At 40.8% G+C, this 12,995-nt stretch overlaps 1 protein-coding gene across 1 annotated transcript in view; it reads left to right on the forward strand.

Moving 5' to 3' along the window:
- PLXNB3 (plexin B3) overlaps nt 1-12,995 on the forward strand; it is a gene marked incomplete at its 5' end in the record, with an annotated part of 74,451 nt that overhangs the window by 18,976 nt on the left and 42,480 nt on the right. Inside the window, 1 exon segment of the mRNA XM_053696042.1 lies at nt 10,286-10,431. Within this exon segment, the coding sequence (XP_053552017.1) occupies nt 10,286-10,431 (146 nt within the window).

The raw sequence follows: 12,995 nt of genomic DNA on the forward strand, positions 1-12,995 counted from the left end.
GTTTAACACGCTAATATATATAATCTCCGTGACTTGGTTATTCAAATTTGTCAGCAGTATATATGTACGTTTAACACGCTAATATAGGGTTATTGGTGAAAAACATTTGTGATACCTTATAGTGTATCCGTTTGATAACACTATGTTTCTTAAACTTTGATTAAAGCTGTCCTGAATCGGTTTGACACCGTTTGTGTGAGGTGGTCAGACTCTATGTCTGTATAGACTCCCCCGCGGTCTTAGAGTGAACCGGATTTAACCGCTTGTTAAGGGGTGTTTGACCTGACTTGAAACCTAAATGTAGGTTAACATCTGTGGGGTTTCTCCGTGGCAATGCGGTTAAATATGTGCCGCTACGTGTATCTGCTCCTTTCGGTCAGTGACCGATCGTCTACTTATGGTACAGCTGTTCCTCCTGTGGGGTCTCTCCGAGGTATAGGTTCAGTGCGGTTAAATATATGCCGCTAAAAGATCTTCTTTGTGGTCAGTGATCAGTCGCCTCTTGGAATGTAGCTGGTCTTCCTGTGGGGTCTCTCCTTGATGTAAATTCAGTGCGGTTATATATGCCGCTAGGTGTCTTTCTCTCCTTTCGGTCAGTGACCGATCGCCTCCTGGAGTGTAGCTGATCCTTTAGTGGTAGTTCTCCGTGGTGTGTATCTAGTGCGGTTAAATATATGCCGCCAGATGGAAATACCTGTTTGTAGGTGGATTCAAGATCTTGAAAAAGGCTGTCAAGCCGAAACGCGTAGATACCGGAGAACTGCCACAATGATTGTGGAAAGCAACAAGAGGAGCTCTTCTGACTACTCACCGAAGCAAGTCTTTAATTCCACCTTTTGCAATAAATTATTGCACCCACTTGCCTTGAAAGAATCCACCTACAAACAGGTATTTCCATCTGGCGGCATATATTTAACCGCACTAGATACACACCACGGAGAACTACCACTAAAGGATCAGCTACACTCCAGGAGGCGATCGGTCACTGACCGAAAGGAGAGAAAGACACCTAGCGGCATATACAACCGCACTGAATTTACAAAAAGGAGAGACCCCACAGGAAGAACCCCACAGGAAGACCAGCTACATTCCAAGAGGCGACTGATCACTGACCTCAAAGAAGATCTTTTAGCGGCATATATTTAACCGCACTGAACCTATACCTCGGAGAGACCCCACAGGAGGAACAGCTGTACCATAAGTAGACTATCGGTCACTGACCGAAAGGAGCAGATACACGTAGCGGCACATATTTAACCGCATTGCCACGGAGAAACCCCACAGATGTTAACCTACATTTAGGTTTCAAGTCAGGTCAAACACCCCTTAACAAGCGGTTAAATCCGGTTCACTCTAAGACCGCGGGGGAGTCTATACAGACAGAGTCTGACCACCCCACACAAACGGTCACAAACCGATTCAGGACAGCTTTAATCAAAGTTTAAGAAACATAGTGTTATCAAACGGATACACTATAAGGTATCACAAATGTTTTTCACCAATAACCCTATATTAGCGTGCTAAACGTACATATATACTGCTGACAAATTTGAGTAACCAAGTCACGGAAATTATATATCAAGTATAAACAATTGTAACTTATAGAAAATCTGTTTTTATAGTAATTGTGTAACATTTTATGTATACTTTTAATGTTTTAACAAAGTAGACCCATTTGTATATACTTAGCCGACACCGGTGTCAAGACAACTCTATAAGATTTTAATGTTATATTTTATTTAATTTAATATCAATAAATCTATATTCAAAATTACAACTTAGTCCTGTGGTAATTATAAAAGGAATAATCAAATAGAGGGGTTAATAATACCCTACCATTAATTCTACAATAATTTATTAAGAACTCTCATTGGGAATAGCATTTTTTGCGCCACCTTACTCCAAACACTATTTCTAAACTATTGGGATAACAGTTTTTTAGGTGAGCTATTATTCCCCACCAATCTTACAGTCTAACCCATTTTGATAAAGGGTTGGTGGGTACCCAGAGTGCAGAGCAATACCCTACATGATCCATAAGGTAACTCTGCAGCTGTTAGGGTTGTAGAGGAGGCTGAGTGACACACACAGGGCGACGCTATACGGAGAGAATGGTTTAGTGGGGGTTTGAAGCTACGGTGAGGATGCATCATATAGCAGGGGAGAGAGATGGGAACACCAGAGAGTAACAAGGGATGAGGTGAGAGGTTTAGCAGGGGGACGCAAAGGGAAGAACCCAACTTAAGGAACATGAAACCCAACATGTGATTTTAATCAACTTACTAATTTACTTCTATTATCTAATTTGCTTCATTCTCTTGATATCCTTAGTTGAAAAAGATACCTAGGTAGGCTCAGGAACACCAAAGCATTACTGTGAGCTAGCTGCTGATTGGTGGCTGCACAAAAATGCCTCTTTTCATTGGTTCACCAGATGTGTTCAGCTTGCTCCCAGTAATGCATAGCTGCTCCTTCAAAAAAGAATACTGAGAGAATGAAGCAAATTTGATAAAAGAAGTAAATTGGAAAGTTGTTTAAAAATCACATGCTCTATCTGAATCAGGAAAGATACATTTTGAGTGTCATGTCCCTTTAAAAGGATAGAAAGGTCAAAATTGAAATGTGCATGGGTGCATTTCAATTATAAATAGAATCGTTTTTGCAGTATACTTCGGCAGTATACGCACATATGCTCTGGGGCCCCGTGCACCAGCATTCAAACACCTCAGAGAGTCAGCAGTGGCTTATTTGACACAAATTAAAGGGACAGTCTACACCTTAGTCATCTTAAAGTGTTACCTTAACTTAAAGGGCCACTAAACCCAAAATCTTTCTTTCATGATTTAGATAGAGAATACAAATTTAAACAACATTACAATTTACTTCTATTATTTATTTTGCTTCATTTTTTAGATATCCTTAGTTGAAGAAAAAGCAATGCACATGGGTGAGCCAATCACACAAGGCTTCTATGTGCAGCAACCAATCAGCAGCTACTGAGCATATCTAGATATGCTTTTCAGCAAAGAATATCAAGAGAATAAAACAAATTAGATAATAGAAGTAAATTAGAAAGATGTTTAAAATTGCATTCTCTTTCTAAATCATGAAAGAAAAAATATGGGTTTCATGTCCCTTTAAGCTGAAAATGGCTTCCTGCACCCTTTCTATATCATGCAGCAGAAACAGTAAAAAAAATATATTTCTTCTGTTAAGTGTGATCAGTCCACGGGTCATCATTACTTCTGGGATATTACTCCTCCCCAACAGGAAGTGCAAGAGGATTCACCCAGCAGAGCTGCATATAGCTCCTCCCCTCTACGTCACTCCCAGTCATTCTCTTGCACCCAACGACTAGATAGGATGTGTAAGAGGACTATGGTGATTATACTTTGTTTTATATCTTCAATCAAAAGTTTGTTATTTTAAAATAGCACCGGAGTGTGTTATTACCTCTCTGGCAGAGTTTGAAGAAGAATCTACCAGAGTTTTGCTATGATTTTAGCCGGAGTAGTTAAGATCATATTGCAGTTCTCGGCCATCTGAGGAGTGAGGTAAACTTCAGATCAGGGGACAGCGGGCAGATGAATCTGCATAGAGGTATGTAGCAGTTTTTATTTTCTGACAATGGAATTGATGAGAAAATCCTGCCATACCGATATAATGTCATGTATGTATACTTTACACTTCAGTATTCTGGGGAATGGTACTTCACTAGAATTACACTGTAAGAAATACATAAAGCTGTTTAATAACTAGAGATTATGTTTAACGTTTTTGCTGGAATGTAAAATCGTTTTCATTTGCTGAGGTACTGTGTGAATAAATGTTTGGGCACTATTTTTCCACTTGGCAGTTGCTTAATCTGTTTTTCTGACAGTTTCTGTTCTCCCTCACTGCTGTGTGTGAGGGGGAGGGGCCGTTTTTTGGCGCTTTTTCTATGCATCAAATATTTCAGTCAGCAACTCATTGTATTCCCTGCATGATCCGGTTCATCTCTACAGAGCTCAGGGGTCTTCAAAACTTATTTTGAGGGAGGTAATTTCTCTCAGCAGAGCTGTGAGAATTATAGTTTGACTGAGATAAAAAAGTTTATTCTGTAATTTGTTTCCTGCTTTCAGAATTTGTTATCTTTGCTAATGGGATTAAACCTTTGTTAAAGTTGTGTTGTTTACAAGGATTGAGGCTATAACTGTTTCAATTTATTAATTTTCAACTGTCATAGATCTTCTGTGCTTCTTAACCCTTTAAGGACACAGCTTTCAGTTTGCTCAATTGTTTTATGACGGAAAAATTCCGTCATATGTCCTTAAGAGGTTAAAGGCACAGTACATTTTAATATTATTCTAATTGAATTGTATTTCCAAGTTGCAAGTTTATTTGCTAGTGTGTTAAACATGTCTGATTCAGAGGATGATACCTGTGTCATTTGTTGCAATGCCAAAGTGGAGCCCAATAGAAATTTATGTACTAACTGTATTGATGCTACTTTAAATAAAAGTCAATCTGTACAAATTGAACAAATTTCACCAAACAACGAGGGGAGAGTTATGCCGACTAACTCGCCTCACGTGTCAGTACCTACATCTCCCGCTCAGAGGGAGGTGCGTGATATTGTAGCGCCGAGTACATCTGGGCGGCCATTACAAATCACATTACAGGATATGGCTACTGTTATGACTGAGGTTTTGGCTAAATTACCAGAACTAAGAGGTAAGCGTGATCACTCTGGGGTGAGAACAGAGTGCGCTGATAATATTAGGGCCATGTCAGACACTGCGTCACAGGTGGCAGAACATGAGGACGGAGAACTTCATTCTGTGGGTGACGGTTCTGATCCAAACAGACTGGATTCAGATATTTCAAATTTTAAATTCAAACTGGAAAACCTCCGTGTATTACTAGGGGAGGTGTTAGCGGCTCTGAATGATTGTAACACAGTTGCAATACCAGAGAAAATGTGTAGGTTGGATAAATATTTTGCGGTACCGACGAGTACTGAGGTTTTTCCTATACCTAAGAGACTTACTGAAATTGTTACTAAGGAGTGGGATAGACCCGGTGTGCCGTTCTCACCCCCTCCGATATTTAGAAAAATGTTTCCAATAGACGCCACCACAAGGGACTTATGGCAAACGGTCCCTAAGGTGGAGGGAGCAGTTTCTACCTTAGCTAAGCGTACCACTATCCCGGTGGAGGATAGCTGTGCTTTTTCAGATCCAATGGATAAAAAGTTAGAGGGTTACCTTAAAGGGACACTGTACCCAAATTTTTTCTTTTGTGATAAAGATAGAGCATGCAATTTTAAGCAACTTTCTAATTTACTTCTATTATCAATTTTTCTTTGTTCTCTTGATATCTTTATTTGAAAAAGAAGGCATCTAAGCTGAGGAGCCAGCAAATTTGTGGTTCAGAACCATGGACAGCAATTGTTTATTGATGCTGCCCAATCAGCAAGGACAACCCAGGTTGTTCACCAAAAATGGGCCGGCATCTAAACTTAAATTCTTGCTTTTCAAATAAACACTCCAAGAGAATGAAGAACATTTGATAATAGGAGTACATTAGAAAGTTGCTTCAAATTGCATGCTCTATCTGAATCACAAAAGATAAAATTTGGGTACAGTGTCCCTTTAAGAAAATGTTTGTTCAACAAGGTTTTATATTGCAACCCCTTGCATGCATTGCGCCGATCACGGCTGCAGCGGCATTCTGGATTGAGTCTCTGGAAGAGAACATTGGTTCAGCTACTCTGGGCGACATTACGGACAGGCTTAGAGTCCTTAAACTAGCTAATTCATTCATTTCGGAGGCCGTAGTACATCTTACTAAACTTACGGCGAAGAATTCAGGATTCGCCATTCAGGCACGCAGGGCGCTGTGGCTAAAATCCTGGTCAGCTGATGTTACTTCTAAGTCTAAATTGCTTAATATACCTTTCAAAGGGCAGACCTTATTCGGGCCCGGGTTGAAAGAGATTATCGCTGACATTACAGGAGGTAAAGGCCATGCCCTGCCTCAGGACAAAGCCAAAGCCAAGACTAGACAGTCTAATTTTCGTTCCTTTCGTAATTTCAAAGCAGGAGCAGCATCAACTTCCTCTGCACCAAAACAGGAAGGAGCTGTTGCTCGCTACAGACAAGGCTGGAAACCTAACCAGTCCTGGAACAAGGGCAAGCAGACTAGGAAACCTGCTGCTGCCCCTAAAACAGCATGAATTGAGGGCCCCCGATCCGGGATCGGATCTAGTGGGGGGCAGACTTTCTCTCTTCGCCCAGGCTTGGGCAAGAGATGTTCAGGATCCCTGGGCGCTAGAGATAATATCTCAGGGATACCTTCTGGACTTCAAATACTCTCCTCCAAGAGAGAGATTTCATCTGTCAAGATTGTCAACAATCCAGACAAAGAAAGAGGCGTTTCTACGCTGCGTACAAGAGCTCTTGTTAATGGGAGTAATCCATCCAGTTCCACGATCGGAACAGGGACAGGGGTTTTACTCAAATCTGTTTGTGGTTCCCAAAAAAGAGGGAACTTTCAGACCAATCCTGGACTTAAAGATCCTAAACAAATTCCTAAGAGTTCCATCGTTCAAGATGGAGACTATTCGGACAATTTTACCTATGATCCAAGAGGGTCAATACATGACCACTGTAGATTTAAAAGATGCTTACCTTCACATACCGATTCACAAAGATCATTATCGGTACCTAAGGTTTGCCTTCCTAGACAGGCATTACCAGTTTGTGGCTCTTCCATTCGGATTGGCTACAGCTCCAAGAATCTTCACAAAGGTTCTGGGTGCTCTTCTGGCGGTACTAAGACCGCGGGGAATCTCGGTAGCTCCATACCTAGACGACATTCTGATACAAGCTTCAAGCTTTCAAACTGCCAAGTCTCATACAGAGTTAGTGCTGGCATTTCTAAGGTCACATGGATGGAAGGTGAACGAAAAGAAAAGTTCACTCGTTCCACTCACAAGAGTTCCCTTCCTGGGGACTCTTATAGATTCTGTAGAAATGAAGATTTACCTGACAGAGGACAGGCTAACAAGACTTCAAAGTGCTTGCCGCACCCTTCATTCCATTCAACACCCGTCAGTGGCTCAATGCATGGAGGTAATCGGCTTAATGGTAGCGGCAATGGACATAGTACCCTTTGCACGCTTACACCTCAGACCACTGCAACTGTGCATGCTAAGTCAGTGGAATGGGGATTACTCAGACTTATCCCCTTCTCTGAATCTGGATCAAGAGACCAGAAATTCTCTTCTATGGTGGCTTTCTCGGCCACATCTGTCCAGGGGGATGCCATTCAGCAGACCAGACTGGACAATTGTAACAACAGACGCCAGCCTTCTAGGTTGGGGTGCCGTCTGGAATTCTCTGAAGGCTCAGGGACAATGGAGTCAGGAGGAGAGTCTCCTGCCAATAAACATTCTGGAATTGAGAGCAGATCTCAATGCCCTCCTGGCTTGGCCCCAGTTGACAACTCGGGGGTTCATCAGGTTTCAGTCGGACAACATCACGACTGTAGCTTACATCAACCATCAGGGAGGGACAAGAAGCTCCCTAGCTATGATGGAAGTATCAAAGATAATTTGCTGGGCAGAGTCTCACTCTTGCCACCTGTCAGCAATCCACATCCCGGGAGTGGAGAACTGGGAGGCGGATTTCTTAAGTCGTCAGACTTTTCATCCGGGGGAGTGGGAACTTCATCCGGAGGTCTTTGCCCAAATACTTCGACGTTGGGGCAAACCAGAGATAGATCTCATGGCGTCTCGACAGAACGCCAAGCTTCCTCGTTACGGGTCCAGATCCAGGGATCCAGGAGCAGTCCTGATAGATGCTCTGACAGCACCTTGGGACTTCAGGATGGCTTACGTGTTTCCACCCTTCCCGTTGCTTCCTCGATTGATTGCCAGAATCAAACAAGAGAGAGCATCAGTGATTCTAATAGCACCTGCGTGGCCACGCAGGACTTGGTATGCAGACCTGGTGGACATGTCATCCTGTCCACCTTGGTCTCTACCTCTGAAACAGGACCTTCTGATACAGGGTCCCTTCAAACATCAAAATCTAACTTCTCTGAAGCTGACTGCTTGGAAATTGAACGCTTGATTTTATCAAGACGTGGGTTTTCTGAGTCAGTTATTGATACCTTAATACAGGCTAGGAAACCTGTTACCAGAAAGATTTACCATAAGATATGGCGTAAATACCTATATTGGTGTGAATCCAAAGGTTACTCTTGGAGTAAGGTTAGGATTCCTAGGATATTGTCTTTTCTACAAGAAGGTTTAGAAAAGGGTTTATCTGCTAGTTCATTAAAGGGACAGATCTCAGCTCTGTCCATTCTGTTACACAAACGTCTGTCAGAAGTTCCTGACGTCCAGGCTTTTTGTCAGGCTTTGGCCAGAATTAAGCCTGTGTTTAAAACTGTTGCTCCACCATGGAGTTTAAACCTTGTTCTTAATGTTTTACAGGGCGTTCCGTTTGAACCCCTTCATTCCATTGATATAAAGTTGTTATCTTGGAAAGTTCTATTTTTAATGGCTATTTCCTCGGCTCGAAGAGTCTCTGAATTATCAGCCTTACATTGTGATTCTCCTTATTTGATTTTTCATTCGGATAAGGTAGTCCTGCGTACTAAACCTGGGTTCTTACCTAAGGTAGTTACTAACAGGAATATCAATCAAGAGATTGTTGTTCCTTCTTTATGCCCAAATCCTTCTTCAAAGAAGGAACGTCTACTGCACAACCTGGATGTAGTCCGTGCTCTAAAATTTTACTTACAGGCAACTAAGGAATTTCGACAAACGTCTTCTCTGTTTGTCATTTACTCTGGGCAGAGGAGAGGTCAAAAAGCTTCCGCTACCTCTCTTTCTTTTTGGCTTCGTAGCATAATTCGTTTAGCTTATGAGACTGCTGGACAGCAGCCTCCTGAAAGAATTACAGCTCATTCTACTAGAGCTGTGGCTTCCACTTGGGCCTTCAAGAATGAGGCCTCTGTTGAACAGATTTGCAAGGCTGCAACTTGGTCTTCGCTTCATACTTTTTCCAAATTTTACAAATTTGACACTTTTGCTTCATCGGAGGCTATTTTTGAGAGAAAGGTTCTTCAGGCAGTGGTTCCTTCTGTATAAAGAGCCTGCCTATCCCTCCCGTCATCCGTGTACTTTTGCTTTGGTATTGGTATCCCAGAAGTAATGATGACCCGTGGACTGATCACACTTAACAGAAGAAAACATAATTTATGCTTACCTGATAAATTCCTTTCTTCTGTAGTGTGATCAGTCCACGGCCCGCCCTGTTTTTAAGGCAGGTAAATATTTTTTAATTTATACTCCAGTCACCACTTCACCCTTGGCTTTTCCTTTCTCGTTGGTCCTTGGTCGAATGACTGGGAGTGACGTAGAGGGGAGGAGCTATATGCAGCTCTGCTGGGTGAATCCTCTTGCACTTCCTGTTGGGGAGGAGTAATATCCCAGAAGTAATGATGACCCGTGGACTGATCACACTACAGAAGAAAGGAATTTATCAGGTAAGCATAAATTATGTTTTTATAATGAATATTGTTTCTGGCCAGCTTGAAATGACTGCCACGCTCCGCCCACTGATGACATCACGATCTGGGCTGCATCTAGGCACTCTGCTGAATAGCATTGACAGTCTGTTGAATCCAACTAGTGAGTCTTTTGTGATTGGATGCCATATGCAGCCCAGATCGTGATGTAATTAGTGGGAAGAGCTTGGCAGCCTTTTCAAAGTGGCCAGAAACAATATTCATTTTAAGATAAATTTTTTACCGTTCCTGTCGTATGATATAGAAAGGATGCAGGAGGTTATTTGTAGCTTATTCTAAGGTGAGCCTTTAAGAGAACCAAGGTATAGACTGTCCCTTTAAGTCTTTACAGTTATAATACAAACCACTACCATCTCTCTGAGTACTGGTGCACAGACCCTTAACAGCATATGTGCATATGCCTCTGAAAAACAGTAATCGCTTTTACTAGAAGCATTTTTTGCTAATGGCAGTATATCACAAAAATGCTTCCAATTCAAACTGAAATGCTCCCATGCACATTCAAATTTTCCTATCCCTTTATTGAAGTAAGGCACTAGGTAAAAGTTGTAGGACGAGTAAAGCTAGTGACCTGATGCCTACAAACATTACTTGTCACGCTGTAGATCAGATATGTTTGCACTACATACAGCAGTACAGCTTCTGATTGGATGGACAATACGTAGCTCAGGTTTATGATAGAACCATCTCTTCTCTTGGCCAGTTCACCCCATCGTCTGGGATTGTTCAGGGAGGAACCATGTTGACCATCATAGGAGCTAACATGGGCCAGCGTGCGGAAGAAGTGTCTGTGACAGTGGCCGATAATCCCTGCGAAGTGCAGCCTGATCTGTACCACGTATCCAACAGGTTGGTGTGTTTATCCCATCGTCTACAGAGCCCAGGAGATTACTAATTTGTTATTTACAACAAAGGATACAAACACACTGCAGTGTACCCTACATTTTCTCAAGTTGTTCCCAATGATCCGTTTTACCTGCTGGAGTGTATTAAATTGTTTACAAATAGCTCATTTACCTTTTTTTCTGCATTAGAAATAGCTGTTTTTGCCTGTGGTATACTGAAAGTTTCTATTCTTAAGTATTGGCTTTAAAGAAGCTGTTTAAACATAGCCAGCAGAAGGAATTACATTCCCAGTAGGGAGGTAGGAGAGATAAGTAATAAAATGTTAGTTTTTAATTGCTCTCGCTAACTATTGGGCTTTGGTATTACAGTACAGATAGAGATAATATAAAGAAGCATGTGTGTGTATAGAAAGTATAAAAAAAAAGAAGAATGGGAAATCTGATTTCCCTGCAAGCTCCGCTCATTTGAATGGGTTGTTTTCAAACAACAAAATCTGCTATTTCATACACAAAAATAAACCCAAATAAACAATTCCTCAGACATTTTATACTCTAAGGCTTGTATATCAAGTCATTGGAAACTCATAAAGGGAAAAACAATGTTATAGTATACTCTTTCTTTAAATTGTTCCCTTTGTGCATTGTGTCATTCCACATTAGCTATAATATCCCCTTAACTGATACAATCCTATAGCAACCCATCTGGGATCTATCCTTTACAGTCTCTCCCTCTCTCTCTCTCCCCCATTTCCCTTTCTACCTCCCTCTCACTCTGTCTCCCCCCCCCCCATCACCCTCTCCTATTTACCCCTTCTCCCCCTCTTTGGAACAATAGTTGTGTATGGATACATAGGGGTTAACCCAGAGCTGTTTACACGGACAGATTATGAGGCTAAATAACAAGAAGTTGAGTTCAAAAAGGAATTAAAACCTGTCACGTCTTATAGAATAGTCGCTGTAAGTGACTGCAACCAGAAGTGGGTATTTATTAAAGTGATGTAAACTCTCCCTTTTATAAAAACAGATCCAGAATTTTAGTAATATTTTATATGGAGTTTCATTCATCTGAGTAATGAAGATGCACTATAGCTTACTTTTTAATATAGATATGAAATTCCAATACCCTGTGCTCCGCCGCCCACTTCCTAAGTCAATTTTTCTGTTTGAATAGTTGTCCAATCAGCGCTCTGCCCTTATGGCACTTTTGTTGTAGCTAGAGCGCTGATTGGACAACAATTCAAAACATTATATCAAAGACTTTTGAAGTGGGCAGCAGAGCGCGGGGTATTTACATTTCATATCTATATTAAAAAGAAAGTTATAGCGCATCTTCATTACAACTGATGAATGCAACTCCATCTAAAATATCACTAACGTTCCGGATCTGATTTTATATTACCATCACTTTAAGTATATTGTCACTTTTATTTTATTGTGACTGTGTGTGGGCCCTTCCCAAGCACCTGATAATAACTATGCATATAAAAAGACTGACTCATATAATAGTACGTTACATGTTTTACTGCTGGCGTTCTAGTAATATGTAGTGGTAATGAGATTACTGACGTTAATGAGCGTGTTTTACATTTAAAGGGACAGTCTGCACCAGAATTGTTATTGTTTTAAAAGATAAAAGATAATCCCTTTATTACCCATTCCTCAGTTTTATTAATACCTGTATATACTTTTTACCTCTGTGATTACCTTGTATCTAAGCATCTTCTGACAGCCCCCTGATCACATGACTTTGTATTTATTATTTATTGACTTGCATTTTAGCCAATTAGTTCTGTGTTGTGCTGACTCTTAAATAACTCCACATGCATGTGCACAATGTTATCTATATTGCTCACATGAACTAGCAGTCTTTTGTTGTGAAAAGCAAATAAAAAGCATGGGATAAGAGGCTGTCTGTAGTGGCTTAGAAACAGCCTGAAATTTAGAGGTTTAAATGTTATAAAGTTCATTAATATAACTATGATGGTTGTGCAAAACTGGGGAATGGCTACTAAAGGCGTTGTCTATCTTTTTAATCAATAACAGTTTTGGTGTTGTCTGTCCCTTTAAGCCATGTGTATGTGCAGTTGTGTGTATTGCTGAGTGTGGTGTCATGTATCATATTGTGTAACAAGTTGTGTGTCATATTGTTGTGTAACGTATTTTGTGACATTATTGCATATCATATTATGTCATATTGTTGTCCTACCAAAGTTTGTGGCACTGTACAAATAAATGGTTACAATAATAATAGTTGTGTAACACATGTGGGGTATTGTTTTTATTCTGCCTGCAGCACATTCAGTGCCATTATCAGCATGATAATAATTGTCAGTAAATACTGAGAGTTTCCATAGAGGGTGACCTGTACTAGGTGGTTGTTCTAAACAATCAGCCTAATAGTGGTAAGATGATGCCCTCTGGTGGTTATTGCCGTGATTGCAGCCAGCAAGTGCATTCTATCTGTCATTAGTTAAAGGGACAGTCAAGTCCAAAAAAAACTTTAATTTTTCAAATAGGGCATGCAATTTTAAACAACTTTCCAATTTACTTTTATCAACAATTTTGCTT

This window comes from Bombina bombina, chromosome 12, assembly GCF_027579735.1.
Source record: "Bombina bombina isolate aBomBom1 chromosome 12, aBomBom1.pri, whole genome shotgun sequence".
Taxonomy (NCBI): Eukaryota; Metazoa; Chordata; class Amphibia; order Anura; family Bombinatoridae; genus Bombina; species Bombina bombina.